Source organism: Cucurbita pepo, chromosome 9, assembly GCF_057944985.1.
Source record: "Cucurbita pepo subsp. pepo isolate OVF chromosome 9, ASM5794498v1, whole genome shotgun sequence".
NCBI lineage: Eukaryota > Viridiplantae > Streptophyta > Magnoliopsida > Cucurbitales > Cucurbitaceae > Cucurbita > Cucurbita pepo.
The window spans coordinates 84838-100912 of record NC_141806.1 but is presented as its reverse complement, the minus strand read 5'-3'; the positions used below and the strand labels follow the sequence as shown (position 1 = coordinate 100912).

Genomic DNA, 16075 nt, shown 5'->3' with positions numbered 1-16075 from the left:
TTGTGTTTGGTTTATTAAGACAAAAGAGGGCTTTATTAAGATGGACCAAAGATCTATCATTAGGCGCTTGCCCAAACAAGGCTCACTCCAAAATACAAAACAAATTGATTTTCAGTACTTCTTTTCGGAAGTGAAATGACGTCGTTTTCCCCAAATCCTCCAAATTAGATATTCAATCTGGAAGGCACACGAGTCACAACTTCACCTCGCTGCGTGATTTTCTGTTGTGTGAGAATATCTCCTAGTGTCTTCCTTCATCATCCGCTTCCAATTTCCCTTCCTTCTCTCCCCCGCCGATGCCGATGCCAATTCCAAATCTTTCATTTCTCCATCTCTTTTAGCTTCCAATTTTCTCAATCCCCATCTCACTTCCTCCATGACCTTATATTTTTAGCTCTTTTCTCCTCTTTTTCCTTTCATTTCCCGCTAAATACTACTTTCACCCATGGCCGCCGCCGCTCTCAGGTCCAGGTCCTCCAAGGAAGTTGCCAGTTTAACTCTTTCTCGTTGTAGACACTGTGTTTCCAATTATATTCACTCTGCTAGCAATCCCATTTCCCACTGCGCGAGTCGTAACAAATCGAATGACCTCTATCTCAGCTCGCCTTTCCACTTGGTCTCTTTCAAGTCGGTTTCACTTAGAGGCGACTTTCTCCACGACGGGACTCAACCTTTCGATCATCGGATGGCTTATCCGAATCCCAACAAGAACCTGAATGAGAGGTTGAGCAGGGGCGGTTGTTTTATGAGCACTTATGGGGACCCGCCTGAGGTGTGGTCTGGAGATGGGATTGTGATTCGTGGGAGTAATTCAAGCTTGGATGGTCGTGGTGGTGGCGGTGGTGGAAGCGCTAACTCTGGTTCTGGTGGAAGTGGGTTTGGCGCGAACTCGAATGATGGGTGTTGGGGTGGTTCCAGTTTGGGTCCTAATTTTCCAACCCCGAAGGAAATCTCCAAGGGGCTTGATAAGTTTGTAATTGGTCAGGAGAGAGCTAAAAAGGTAATCATCGTTTGTGGCTGGACATTTTTTATACATTCAGATACATTCTTTTTATTGTCTGAAGTAAATGTTGGTCTCTCTTGCAGGTGCTCTCTGTGGGTGTTTACAATCACTACAAGCGTATCTATCATGAATCGTTGCAAAGGTTGTTGAATTTGAACGCTGTATACTTCCTGTCTATTACGAGTATATATATACTGTTTTGAAGTATGGTGGAGTTAGTAAGGCGTGGCTTTACTTGAGGTCCATAGTTCTGGTCAGAAATTACAACTCACAACCAACTTATCTGTTGTCCTTGTTTCTTCATTACTTGTTCTGTGGTGTGTGGGAGGAAGTGGCTAACATAGTTGTTAAACTCTTACGATAACTCCCAAAGGCAAAACACACACAGATGCATACAAATATCATGATGCCTGTACTTGTAGTGGATCATTGTCTTTATCGAGTCTAAAACCTGCAGAGCCTAGTTTTACCAGTCTGTCTTCTTGATTTTATGATAAGAAAGGATACACTGAATTGGACAGTCAAATTGGGAACTGGAAACTTTTAGTTCAAAATTGAGGTGAATCCACTTCCAGAACAATTCTTCAAGAAGACATTCTCCGATAAGGAATCGCCTACAAGGGACGTAAGATTTGGATTATCTTGCTGATCGAAATCTCAAGACAATAACACTTGTTTGAGATTCGAATCACTTCACAAGCAAGATCGCATATCAAGCTTGAATGATTTTAAACATGCAATCTAAACTACATAGAATTACAAAGAAACTTAGCCATTGGCTAAAAAAAGCACAAATCCTTTTACTGCCTTTTCTAAGTCTCTTTTTCAAATACAACATACATGGTTTTATATAGCCTTAAAATGAACTCTTTGACCTTCCGTTTCAAAAGTTGTACTATGTAAATGTAACCTAAAGTAAACAAAAAGTCCTAAATCGCATTAAAGGAACATCATAACTCTAAATTATGACCCACCCAAAATTTATAACAATAAAGCTTGATTCTTCTTCAATGTGGCATGAATTGAAACATCTTTTGACAATTTTAACAACATTTTCTTCACATCTTCCTTAAAGTTTATATTGCATGATTGATGTCTTGGTTCATATCATTCTCTCTCCTTTTGAGTTTCTGTTTTGAATTTATAGAGCAGTAAGTGTTTATATGATCAGAGTGATGTATGCTTTCATTCCTTCCTTCCGGGGGAGTTGAGTGCATGTTTTCATGTGAATAATAATGATACATGTTGTGAATATTCTATTTAGATGGGTGTTGATTTCTCTGTGTCCCTCTTGCTACACTCATTGAGGATGTGCTCATTCTGTGAAGTAAAATATGAAGGACCTTTAAATGTTTTGTTTTTCTTGTGCAATCTAGGCCTACAGGAGATACGGTTACCAACAAAGCTGATGCTGTTGATGATGATAAAGTGGAACTTGAGAAAAGTAACATCCTTCTGATGGGGCCAACAGGCTCAGGTGCAGTTTACTTTTGTAAAATGTAGAGTATGTGATTCAAGTTCAATAATCACCATATCTTTGGAAATTTGATTTGTCCCAACTGATAAAAATAAAATAGAATAAAGATCTTTCCAAATTCATTTGGAGATATAGAGAAATATTTTCTTGTTAAGAAATCAATTTATACCACGGAACTTTAAAGGTTGTATCACATAAAATCTCAATCCAGTAATTGTATCAATTTAAACCTGAAACTTTTATTAGTGCATCAATTTAGGTTTTAAGACTCTTAATGTATAACTTTCACTCTTGTATAAAACCTCTCTTAATACGGGGATGGACATAAAATAGGGAAAAATATTGGAACTAAATGGATAATATGAGTTTTTCATTAGTTAGCAATTTTTTATCTCTCGTCTTCCTCTATTTTTCTACTTATTTAGAAGTAATTCCGTGATAATTTTTCTTGCTATTTTGTTAGGACTTTAGGAGAAGAATGATGTTATTTAAGTGATTTTGAGTTGATTTGAAATGGAATAAAGTCAAACTAGCTATAAAATACTAATGGAAGGTCTAAATTGATTCACTCATGAAAGTTTAAGGTTTAAATTCATACAATCATTAGTTTGGGGTTTTAATTGATTCAACCAAATTGATTTAGCCTATTTTCTTCCCCAAAGATTTCCTATGCTAAGGCCATTCTCCCTATGAATGGAATAGTGCCTTTTTTCCCACCAACCAAAAGTGGCTCCCGGAGTTGGTGTCTACTCTTGCCCAAAGGGCCCATATTTTCTTCATAGAGTCTGGATGCTTTAGTTCGGGTTTGGTAAAGGGACATGTAATTGGTAGGCATGCTGAAGAGAACTGATTTTGCAGGAGTAAGCCTTCCCTTGTGTGGTAACCTTCTTCCATCTAGTTGAGCCTCTTAGAAGCCCTATCTCTAACCGTATCAAATCCTAAAAGCTAAAACTCATTATTGCAATGCTCCTCCAAACATGACACATTCCTTCAATTACTGCTCTATTAAACATTGGTCAATTAGTTTTTGTTTGCTGTCTAATATCGTCTCTAATTATTGTGAACTCTTATATAATTCTTTCTTATTCTACTTAATATTTGTTTCAAGGACAGGGAAAACACTTCTCGCTAAAACCTTGGCACGCTTTGTTAATGTTCCATTTGTTATTGCAGATGCAACTACCCTAACACAGGTAACTTGATTACTTTTTTTTTTTTTTTTTTTTTTGCATAAAAAATTTAGTTCTTAATAGGGTTAGTTGTGTTTTTCATGGGCAAGTAACCTTTGCTGTGTTCTGGATATTTCATTTAACTTTCTGGGATGTTGATGGCACAAAGATATATGTTTCTGTTCCACGAGTCTTATATACCCGCTAGTTTCTAGGTCCACTAAATTCAATCATTGTAGTGTCTTGCCTACGTTAACTATAAATTGTTAATGATTCAAAAGGTAAATCTCTTTCAGTTTGGAACCTGGAGTTATTCATCTATAGTTCTTAAGATAGAGTATCAAGTTGCTTCCAGTCACTGACGTTTTCTGGTTGAATTTATAATGTTTTAGTTGGATATTTTTGTTGCTGTGTGTAGGCGGGATATGTTGGAGAAGACGTGGAGTCTATATTGTACAAACTTCTGATGGTATGCACCAGAGTACAGTTAAACTTTTCACTTCACATCCAATATGTCAATTATAATCAAGACCATGCAGCATACACTCTTTCTTTCTGTAATCAAACCACCAGAGTACAGTTAAACTTTTCACTTCACATCCAATATGTCAATTATAATCAAGACCATGCAGCATACACTCTTTCTTTCTGTAATCAAACCATTACCGTACAGTATATTCTTTTTCATTTGGTTTAATTCTTAAATAAAAAATTATTTTCCAATACTTAGTTCAGAACCTGTAACTTCGTTTTGGCTCTGGTTCTTAATATTCTCCTTTCTTGATATTGTTCTTATATGTATTTAAATGTCAGGTTGCTGATTATAATGTGGCAGCTGCACAGCAGGGCATTGTTTACATAGACGAAGTTGATAAAATTACCAAGAAGGTTCTCCTCGATTCTTATATTCACCTTTCCCTCCCCATCTTCTGAGGAAGGACTGATGTAAATTTTCTTTGCCTGATAATTCTATTGCATTTGTATGAGGCAGGCAGAGAGCCTTAACATTAGCAGAGATGTGTCAGGAGAGGGCGTGCAGCAGGCATTATTAAAAATGCTAGAAGGAACGGTAAGTTTTGCAATTCATTGTAGATGAAGTTTTATGATTATGTGCAGCAGGCACACGTGACTTGTGATGCCATTGAAACCATTGCGATGGTGAGAATGAAATCAGGAATTCTAATTTGGACTAGAGCCTTTCGTAGTATATATTTTTTGTTCTCTAGTTGTTTGTGGTGAGCTCATATGTGATATATATATTTTTTTTATATCTAGATTGTAAACGTGCCTGAGAAAGGTGCAAGAAAGCATCCCAGAGGTGAAAATATCCAGGTAGGTGGTTGTAATTTGAAGGAATTTGCTTTCCTAGCAAGGGAATAAAAGAACAGTGAGCCTTTAGATGTGTTTCTCCACTTATCTTTATTATAATGATATGAACAATAATTGGCTTAGGAGTTTAAATAGTGATCATTATAGATAGTCATTATGAAATGTTTCTTTGCAGATTGATACTAAGGACATTCTCTTCATATGTGGGGGTGCCTTCATTGACTTAGAAAAAACTATCTCAGAAAGGTTATCTGCATGTAATAGCTACCCTAGTTTACTCATTTCAGTACCAATTACTTACGTTAGTTTATAACCTGGGAGGACTTTTTCTTCAATTCAGGCGACAAGATTCTTCTTTAGGGTTTGGGGCCCCAGTTCGTGCAAACATGAGGGCAAGTGGTGTTACAGATGCCATCGTTACTTCTTCACTATTGGAGACTGTAAGTGCAGACCACTTTCAGTTTATAAATAACAGCAATGAAACATGGACACTTCATTTTACGCCTGAGTCTGTGTCAGGCACGGATACATCCCGACACGTGTCCAACACACTATTTTACGTGTTCTTTCTTTTTTTTTATTTTTAAAATTTGGACATGGAGAAATTTTTTAAACAAAGAAGGGCCCAAGCATTTAAATTTAGAAAAGTTTTGGAGGACGGCCTTCCATAACTGTTGATAAAAAGGCGAATCGATCAAATTACTAGTGGAAGCAAGCTTTTGAGTTGGTGAACTTGTAGAAAAAAACCCCATTCTTCTCTAACGCTCAAAACCATCTATCCTCTTGATCTTTGACTATGAAGGTCAAAAGTAGATGAGATAGGGAAGCCCATTCTTCAATTTCAACTTCATTAAGATTTCTTCTCAAGAAAATGTTCCAAGAACCAGCACTTCGATTCCGAAGATCAGCATTGGGGGCCACTTTTTTGAGAGAGATGGTAAAGAGAGGGATATGTAGACTAAAACCAAACATCTTTCAAAAACAGAGTTTTGTCTCCTCTCCCAACTCTGACTTCAATATGATTGTACACCAAATTCTGCCAATTTAGAATAGATATCCATTTGTGTCTTGTTTCTATCATTCTCTTACTGTTTTTTCATAGAGAATTTATATTTTGGTAGGTTGAAAGTAGTGACCTCATTGCATATGGGTTAATACCCGAATTTGTTGGTCGATTCCCCATCCTCGTCAGTTTGTCAGCCCTAACAGAAGACCAACTTGTTCAGGTATATTCTATATTTTGTTCTTCTTGTGATCATTTATTCTGAAAGATAGCCCTCATGTATTCATGTATTCATCTAGTGTTGGGTCAACCAAGATCTCCCGAACTAATACTAATTGAATAGAAAATAACTGTCTTTTATGTATACTTTCCCCGATTCTAATTGAATAGAAAATAACTGTCTTTTATGTATACTTTCCCCAATTCTGTTGCTACCGTGGGGAGTCATGGAATTTATTTTAAATAAGAAAATCCAAAATTCACTGATTGCATGGTGAGATCTAGCTGCACAAGATGGTTGTAGTTTCAGTTTGCATTCTTTTAGCTGCACAAGTTTATGGTAGGTCCAGTCCACATTCTTTTATTGTCATGCTTGCAAGATATGTGGAATAATATGCCTCTTCGCTGATATTTGGTTAGTAAATTAATGATCGTGAAGAACATAAGTCGATAATCTCTCAAGCTCTCAAGTTTTACTGATCTTAATTGCTATGGATGTTATCTTCCCAACTCAACATAACTTGCATACTGCGCATTTTTAGGTCTTGACAGAGCCAAAAAATGCGCTAGGAAAGCAGTATAGAAAGATGTTCCAGATGAATGACGTAAGTTATTCTGCTCTTTTCCTTCTTTTCAGATTCCAAGGGAGGACTTGAATTTTTGTACCCGTACTATTATACATTTACTTATTACCCTTCTATTGTGTTGGTACAGTTGTTACTTCGACTTTCTGGTTAACTTTAAACACTAATATCTTGGGATAACATGTCACCAGGTCAAGCTCCACTTCACAGAAAATGCCTTGAGATTAATTGCAAGAAAGGCAATGTCTAAGAACACTGGAGCACGGGGTTTGCGATCAATATTGGAGAATCTATTGATGGATGCTATGTACGAGGTAGGCTGTTCCTTATTTCTCCATATGAACTTAAAAATACAAGTGGCCTAAGAAAGGAGAAGACAAAAATCTAAACAGATACAAAAAAGGACTCCAATCAATAAGAATAGGGTGGAAAGACCTTAAAATTGGCCAATCAATCCAGAGACATTGAACTTGGCCAAAGACCAAGCCTTCCCCAGAGCCTCTCAATACCTTAAAATTGTTTTTTCTCCTGAACCAAGTGCTCCATCACAAAAAAGAAAAAAGAAAAAAAGAAGAAAAAAAAAACGAAAAAAAAAGCTTGCATGCCTACTACTTGAGGTGAAATCAGAGCTTGACCATCGTGAAGAAACACTTTCGGTTATGAGCCCCGGATGATCCCAAAACGCAGTTGAGTCTCCAGAGGATGTGATCCAAATCCTCATAAGCATTCTAACAAAGAAGACGCCACTGCAGTCTAAACCATATTTGGACAAATGCCTATGAATTGAATCACTAGTGTTAACTCTCTCATGGAGGACCAGCTGAGTAGAAAAGTTTTAACATTCTTGGGAACTCTACCCTTCCGTAGCAAGGAAAACAAGAAGTACCTGAAAGGTTGAGGGTCGCACAAGATGAAAGGAAAATGTAGAAGAAACCCGTTTGAAGAATCACAGTATATGAATGGAAATCCATAATTATCCTAGAATCGTAATGAAAACTGACCAACAAAGAAAGGAGAGGTAAAACATCAAAAGTTTTCCTGTTTAAAATAGGTGGGAGACCCAAAATTATATGATGTGCAATTACCCTAAAGAATGAAGGACGATAATCACACGGAGTAGCATTAAAAGATGAGGAAACAAGTAGATGAGATTGCTTCCAAGTAATTCCTATATGTACATTGAGCCACAGAAAATTCAAGACCCATCCAAACAGGTGAGAACCCCTTTCTCACGTCACAAGTCACAGTAAACCCTATGGTGCAAAGCATTTGGCTCAACCATTTTAGTAATAAGCCCAATTAGGAAGCCTCAAGTTTCCCATGCCCAACCCACCTAAGTCGGTGGGTCTTATCACAAATCCCACCTTATCAAACGGGAACCCTACCCTTGTTGAATTTTATAGGAAATCTCTCATGATCTTCTTGAAACCATCACTAAGAGAGGGAGAAATTCTAAAAAGAGAGTTTGTTAGGATCCCACTCAAAATAGTCTGAATTAGAGTCAACCTCTTCCCTAGAGAAAAGTGCCTCTTTTAGGAAGAAGATGCTTTTGGAGTTTGGTCCTTTTCCAAAATAGGTCTCTGAAAGGATAACTGGTTGGAATTATCACCTAGGGGAAGCCCTAAATAGTGGCAGGAAAGTGCTCATCTTCACAATTCGTGATAGCCGCCTATACAATCAAAACTTTGGGGGATCATAACTAATACCACTATAAATCTCGTCTCTATTATTTTAAGACTGCAAATGGCTTTAAATCGATACAATACGGTAACAAAGAAGACCTTCTGAGTAGATGAAAACTACATTAGTAAAGATGGCACCGCTTTGAGAAGACGGTGACTGCAGAAATAACAGGTGTGCACTAAGACCAAGAATGAAACAACACTTCTTTTTTTTCCTCCTTTGGAAGCCATTAGTAAACTAAACTAAGCTACATCTACTCTGAGTCAAAGTGGTTCTGTTCTTTTCACTGCAGCAAGTCATTTGACAAACAATTTCTTATACTTTAACCTACCATATCACCTTGGAGTGTATTGCAGATTCCTGATGTCAGAACAGGTGAGGATATAATCGATGCTGTTATCATTGATGAAGAATCCATTGGGTCAGACAGCACGGGTTGTGGCGCTAAAATTCTTTACGGAAAGGGAGCATTGGATCGCTATCTTTCAGGACAAAAGGTAGAAGATAGAAAGCTCTATCAATATCAATTACATATCCATCCTGGCAATCTAATAACGCTGATAACTTGGCTTTGCAGACTACAAGTCAGGGTTCCGAAAAAGAAGCAGAACCTGAAAGTGAAACAGATCTTCCTTCAGTTGCTGCCAGCAGCATGTAACCAGCCATTTCTGAAAGTCCATGTATTATAACTGTAATGTTGTAAATATTACTAGTCCACATTTATTAATAGCTCAAATGGGAAATTACTGTCATACAGATTATCTGATTCTCTAAAAAGAAAGTGTTGTGTTTTTCATTTTCAAAGTCCTGATGCCTTGAGAGCCTACACCTTGTACAAGAGGTGGGAAAAGCACAAAATTTACTTGCCCATGAATGTTGATTGATGAGGTTAACATTGGGAATAATATGCTTTTGTAGCTTCAAATTCACTCACAGCCATATCCATATCCAAGGTTGATATTCCCCTTTTCAACCTGCATTTTCCTAATACTATATGTATTGGAAAGGGGAGCCTACAATTAAAGATATGATTGCCCTTTTTTTAACTTCTACGAGTATTTTTTTTTTTTAGATACACTTTGAGATTTTAATTAGGCCCCGCACTCACTAATGAAGTTATTTAATTTCTTAGTTGTGATTCATTCTTGGATACAAATTAAATAAAATTGCTGATTGGAACAAACCTCTTAACATATTTAAGCTGACAAGTATTTATATTTATAGAATGAATAATTATAAGTCAATTGCTAAGATAATATGTATTAGTTGTACAAATTAAGGCAGCTTCTTTCATTTGCTGGCCAGACAACCTTAAAATTCATTCTTTTTCTTAAAGAAAAAAACAGTTAAAAGAATAATGATGCATCTTAATTGCCATAATTATTGAAAGATCTTAAATAGATATTATGATGATAATTACAAGAAAGGAAAAAGAAAAGAAAAAGAAAAAAGAGAAAAGAGAAAAAAAGAAAGAAAAAAAAAAGAGAGATATATGCACGTGGCGGGCTTGGTGAGTGATGAACTGTGATGATCACATATCCCAAGCTGTGTTAACCAATGTTGTGGGCGTGGGATGTGAGTTTTAGTCTTCCCATCACCAAATCTACGGTGCCATTAAACGCCTTTCTCTCTTCTCTCTTCTCTCTTCTCTCACTTCAGACACCTGGGGAATACAGGAACAACCCCAGGGGGTAGAGACGACCAAGAAAGGAACCTCCATCTTTCGGGTATAAAGGGTTCTTTCGATCCCTTTATCCACCCCTTTTCCTCTCCTCGCCTTTGCTTCTTTTCGACTTCCGGGGAGAATTCTGCACCCAACTGGTCAAGTTTTGAAGAGGGGAAACCCTCCAATTTTCTGAGATCTTGATCCATTCTTGCTTTGGTTCTGTACTTTCTTTCTGTTTTGTAAATGGATTTAGATAGTATCGAGTGTGTATCATCTTCCGATGGTTTCGATGAGGATGAGATCCATCTGCATCACACTCTTCATTCTTATTCCCATTCTCATCATCATCCCGAGTTGTCAGCAACCAAGCCTCGCAATGGAAACAATAATAGCGCTGTAGCAGGCCCCACTGCCACTGCGCCGGCCACTAGCGTCCATGAATTGCTCGAGTGCCCTGTCTGTACCAATTCTATGTACCCTCCCATTCATCAGGTTTGGCTTTGTTGCCCTAATTATAATTACTTGCAGAATGGCCCTCTTCCCTGGGGGGAGGGGGAGGGGGAGGTATAGGGCCTCCTTCCTATTTCCATTTGATTTTCGACGACATAATTTCCTTCGATTTATCTTTTCCCTGCTGGGTTTCTGATTTAAGGTTTGATCATTCAATGTTTTGGATGGATGTGTTAAATGCTAACTTGTATTTAAAGTGCTCAATATGAAGTTTATAACTACATTATATTGAAATATGTCAAGTCTTTGGCTTGATATTTGTTGTGTCATGTTGTAACCATAAAACATAAACATCTCTCGTACTTCTTTCTTTAGGTTTTCTAACACTAGGCTATATAATTGAGATGAGATTAGTACTTGACCTGTTTGTGCTTGAAGACCATTGTTTCTAGTATAATATGCTGGTTGTTTGAACCCACTTTCTAAGGAGATTTTTGGGTTTAGTTATAAACAGGATTTTGACTGGCTGATGAAACTTTAGTATCCCATTTCTTTTTTAGAGTGTCATTTCCCGTCATTTCAGTTATCTTCATCTTTCCTCTTGCATCATTTGGTAGCATGTTCGTTTTGGTACCGTCAGGATGAGAGCTGTTAAGAAGATGCTTGTTATATCCCAATATCGTCTTAAAGCATTCATGGGATGTATACTTTGTTTTTGATATGTATCCGAGGCTTGTATGCAAATGTGGGTTAACTGTATAATCAACTAAATGTTGCAGTGCCACAATGGACATACATTATGTTCTACATGTAAAACACGGGTTCATAATCGTTGCCCTACTTGTAGACAAGAGCTTGGAGACATTAGGTGCTTAGCACTGGAGAAGGTGGCAGAGTCACTGGAATTGCCTTGCAGATATTATTCCTTGGGATGCCCAGAAATATTTCCTTACTACAGTAAACTCAAGCACGAAGCATTGTGCAACTTCAGACCCTACAATTGCCCATATGCTGGCTCGGAATGCTCTGCTGTTGGGGATATTCCTTTCCTTGTTTCCCATCTGAGGGATGATCACAAGGTGGACATGCACACTGGATGCACATTTAACCATCGCTATGTGAAATCCAACCCAAGGGAAGTGGAGAATGCCACTTGGATGCTTACGGTAAGTCTAATGTATTTGACCTTTATTATGAAGTGTTTTTCTTTTTTTCTTTTTTTCTTCTTTGGTAGAAATTGTTTTATCACACACATGCACGTGGGTGGTTCAGATGTATGAGGGCTAGGATAACAAACCCAATCAAGCTATTAGGGAGAGATTAGAATAAGATTTCTACTAGTCAATAGCAATTGATGTATGATGAGAAAATTCATTGGTAGTGTATAGCCTGCTACAAGTTTTAAGTTTTATAAACCATTGAAGATGGTTCACAATTTTTTCTTATGGTGTGAAAAAGGTACTGTTGCAATGCAAGTTTTAGTTTGATCTTGTTTCTTGCGGTTTGTTGCTCTGTATTTGATTTTGCAGGTTTTTCATTGTTTCGGTCAATACTTCTGCCTTCACTTTGAAGCCTTTCAGCTTGGGATGGCCCCAGTGTATATGGCTTTCCTTCGTTTCATGGGCGACGAGAATGAGGCGCGAACCTACAGCTACAGTCTGGAGGTGGGTGGATATGGGCGAAAACTGATATGGGAGGGCACCCCGCGAAGTATCAGAGATAGCCATCGAAAAGTGAGGGATAGCCATGATGGGCTGATGATTCAAAGAAATATGGCTCTGTTCTTCTCGGGTGGGGATAGGAAGGAACTGAAGCTGAGAGTTACGGGAAGGATATGGAAGGAACAAAACCCGGATGCTGGGGTCTGCATACCCAACCTGTGTAGCTAAAGAAAAGCATTCTGAATGTTGTGTGTTGTGCAGCTGCTGTGCTTTGTTTGTACCTAATCTCTCTCTCTCTCTCTCTCTCTCTGTTTTGAGCTTTGCTGGTTTGGTGGTATTACATTGTAATGGATGAGTTGTTGTTAAGTAGCAGTGATATTCATAATTATTATCCATCTTCCAAAGATTAAGTTGTAATGGATGTTTGCTTTGCAACTCTAATACACATCAGTGGATTCTTTTGTTCTTTTTTTTGTTATCCACTTCTGTAAATAGAGTCTACAATAATTGTTGTGCTAGGAGTAGAACACTGCATTAATTATTGTCTACAGAAGGATAGACACCCTACATTATAATTTAATTCTAAACCCACCTGTTTATCAAATGTATCTCACTTTTAATATTTTGGTAAATTATTTTACATCAATTGACCATGGCATGCTGTATAATACATCCCAACTCAACTCAATACAGATTTAAGAAAATGCTATATATATATATATATATTATATAATTCGTTGGTCTTTCAATAATCCCCATTTTGGATTCGCTCTCTCTCTCTCTCTTACCTGCATTTCAGAGATGATCTATGAAGAGAGGAACAACCGAACGCAGGGGGTAGTTAGACGAAGAAAAGAACCTCATCTTTAGGGTAAAAGGGTTTTTTGATTCCTTGGAATCCATCAATCTTACCCCTTCCTTTTTTTCCCCCCTCTTTTCATTCTTTGCTTCTTTCCCACTCTCTGGAGAAATTTGGAGTGAGTCGGGAAACTATTGAAGAGGGGAATCCTGAAATTTCTCTGAGATCTTGATTGATTCTGGATTTAGATAATTGGGTTTTTCTTCAGCTCCTTCGCTTTTCTGTTTTGTAAATGGATTTGGATAGTATCGAGTGTGTCTCGTCGTCCGATGGTCTCGATGAGGATGACATCCATTTGCACCACACTCTTCATCCTTATTCTCACTCTCATCATCACCCCGAGTTGTCAGCATCGAAGCCTCGTAATGGTAACAACAACAGCGCTGTGAACGACCCCACTGCCACTGCGCCGTCGACTAGCGTCCATGAATTGCTCGAATGCCCTGTCTGCACTAATTCTATGTACCCTCCCATCCATCAGGTTTGTGTTCCTTGCCCTAATTTCTTACAGAATGGAGATTATATGGCTCTCCACACCCCAAATTTGGATTTTTGATTTTGGTATGAAATGGTTTTTTTTTTCCTGCTGGGTTTTTGGATTAGTGTTGATCGATGAACTTGTTGCGGGACATTGTATGCTGGTACTCTCTGCGATAAGTAAGTGAATGTGGATGGTGTCAGAACTAGTTCTTTGCAAGAAACTACTCCGAGAATGCCTTATTTTCTTCTCTTCCTTACCATTTGTGGGGGAGATAACTGCCTATTTCTTTAAACATAATTGATTGTACTAGTCAGTCTATCTTATTGCGCATATGGAGTGCTGTATCAACTGAAAAAGTAAGGCGAGATTGTAGTGCATATTAGAGTTTCCGATATGATCTTTTCTATGTACGTTTGCTGCCCGAAGATCTTATATGGCGATGTTCATTGCTTTTATTCTTATTTCCTGAAAGAATTCAGAAAATTTACATTGCAGGTGATGTTTACGCTGAGACATGAAATGGACGTTACTTTTGAAAATAAAAGAAATCCTGAAAACGTCGCTGTTGCGTTGGTCTTGAAAATTTGGGGGATTCTGGAATGCTGGTTTCAAAATTCCTGTGTGCTAGAAAATAACTTATCTTAGTGTTTGGGTTATTGTATGTTGTTGTATGTGTACTCATTAAACTCTCTTTCTTATTAAGGTTTTCTAGCTCTAAGATTGTCCAGCAGAGATTAGATTAATACTTGCCCCGTTTGTCCTCAAAACCCAATATTTATAGCATAAGGTGCTTGTAGTTTCTCCCAATTTGCTGAGGAAACATTACTTCGGTAGGCTGATGAAAATTTAATTTTCCCCTTGCTTCCCTTGGGTGTCGTTTTCCATCATCATAGCTTTCGCTCTGTGTATATCATCTGTACCATCAGATCAGAATGAAAGCAGTTGAGAATATGCATGTTGTATTCCAATAATTTTCTAGGAAATATACTGTTTTTCCATAAGATGTTATATTTTATTGGAGATACATATTCAATGTTGGTTAACTGTATGACCAACTAAATGTTGCAGTGCCACAATGGACATACCTTATGTTCTACTTGTAAAACACGGGTTCATAATCGCTGCCCTACTTGTAGACAAGAGCTTGGAGATATTAGGTGCTTAGCACTGGAGAAGGTGGCAGAGTCGCTTGAATTGCCTTGCAAGTATTATTCCCTGGGATGCCCTGAGATATTTCCGTACTATAGTAAACTTAAGCATGAGGCTCTATGCAACTTCAGACCCTATAGTTGCCCGTATGCTGGCTCGGAATGCTCTGCTGTTGGGGATATTCCCTTTCTTGTCGCCCATCTGAGGGACGATCACAAGGTGGACATGCACACTGGATGCACATTTAACCATCGCTATGTGAAATCCAATCCAAAGGAAGTGGAGAATGCCACTTGGATGCTTACTGTAAGTCTCATATATTTGGCCTCAACCCCAAGTGAATTCATTTGCTCTGTCTTGGGTATAACTTCGTGTATCCTCCTAATTTTTCCTTATCTGTGATATAAACATTATATGCACACCTGTGTATGTCTATGTAAAATTTGTATTTATGTATATATTATATAACTTGGAAGCTACTAAAGGTAGGGTGAGGGGTTTCAAACCCAATCCAGAAGACTCCTACTAAGATGATTTAAAGTACATTAATACATAGCAAGCTGCAAGTTATATAAACCATCAAAGTTGGTCCATAGATTTGGTTGATGATGTGAAAAAGGTATTGATGATGTGTAAACTTGTCTTGGATCATTCTCTTTTATTTTATGTTACTTCGACCTTAACCTTGTTTTACTCCATACTTCAGATTAATCCTTGTTTCTTTTGGCTTGCTCTTCTCACATTGTGCAGGTTTTTCATTGTTTCGGTCAATATTTCTGCCTTCACTTTGAAGCCTTTCAGCTTGGCATGGCCCCAGTCTACATGGCTTTCCTTCGATTCATGGGAGATGAGAATGAGGCACGAACCTACAGCTACAGTCTCGAAGTTGGTGGATATGGGCGAAAACTGATATGGGAGGGTACACCACGAAGTATTCGAGATAGTCATCGAAAAGTCAGGGACAGCCACGATGGATTAATTATTCAAAGAAATATGGCTCTTTTCTTCTCAGGCGGGGATAGAAAGGAACTGAAGCTAAGAGTTACAGGAAGGATATGGAAGGAACAAAACGCAGATGCTGGAGCCTGCATTCCGAACCTTTGTAGCTAAAAGTGAAGTGCTGCTCAATGCCTGGCTCTTCGGGTGTTTAGACACTGCTTCGCTTTGTACCTATTCTTACCTTTCCTCATATATTGTAACGGGCGATTTTTTAATTGTAAAATACCGATGATGTTGATAATTCTTGATAGAGATGTTTGCTAAAGTTGTAACATTCACTAACTTGTAAGAGGATTTGCGTGGATCCTTGCTTTCGCCGTCCTATAAAAGAGATTAGATTACT

General features: G+C 38.0%; 3 protein-coding genes and 1 long non-coding RNA gene across 4 annotated transcripts; 3 read left to right on the top strand and 1 right to left on the bottom strand.

Annotated features, from left to right (window-relative positions):
* Positions 1 to 186: 186 nt before the first annotated feature.
* On the top strand, positions 187 to 9263 carry LOC111801971 (CLP protease regulatory subunit CLPX1, mitochondrial). Its single transcript, XM_087127259.1, has 15 exons — positions 187 to 1000; positions 1087 to 1145; positions 2380 to 2480; positions 3594 to 3673; positions 4068 to 4118; positions 4463 to 4537; positions 4641 to 4718; positions 4925 to 4981; positions 5154 to 5224; positions 5319 to 5418; positions 6100 to 6204; positions 6743 to 6805; positions 6976 to 7098; positions 8824 to 8964; positions 9045 to 9263. Exons 1-15 carry the CDS (start codon positions 446 to 448, stop codon positions 9123 to 9125), a joined length of 1740 nt encoding a protein of 579 aa, XP_086983385.1. The 5' UTR covers positions 187 to 445; the 3' UTR covers positions 9126 to 9263.
* LOC147790952 (uncharacterized) lies at positions 7107 to 7576 on the bottom strand. The gene is made up of 2 exons (XR_015422536.1): positions 7436 to 7576; positions 7107 to 7389 (listed from the first exon to the last, which is right to left on the bottom strand). It is a non-coding gene; the product is annotated as an uncharacterized LOC147790952 (long non-coding RNA).
* Positions 9264 to 10022: 759 nt separating the features above from the next.
* On the top strand, positions 10023 to 12711 carry LOC111801968 (E3 ubiquitin-protein ligase SINAT5). The gene is made up of 3 exons (XM_023686218.2): positions 10023 to 10625; positions 11363 to 11749; positions 12113 to 12711. Exons 1-3 carry the CDS (start codon positions 10377 to 10379, stop codon positions 12470 to 12472), a joined length of 996 nt encoding a protein of 331 aa, XP_023541986.2. The 5' UTR covers positions 10023 to 10376; the 3' UTR covers positions 12473 to 12711.
* A 269-nt stretch (positions 12712 to 12980) lies between these two features.
* Positions 12981 to 15997, top strand: LOC111801970 (E3 ubiquitin-protein ligase SINAT5). Its single transcript, XM_023686220.2, has 3 exons — positions 12981 to 13584; positions 14653 to 15039; positions 15484 to 15997. Exons 1-3 carry the CDS (start codon positions 13336 to 13338, stop codon positions 15841 to 15843), a joined length of 996 nt encoding a protein of 331 aa, XP_023541988.1. The 5' UTR covers positions 12981 to 13335; the 3' UTR covers positions 15844 to 15997.
* The last annotated feature ends 78 nt before the right edge of the window (positions 15998 to 16075 follow it).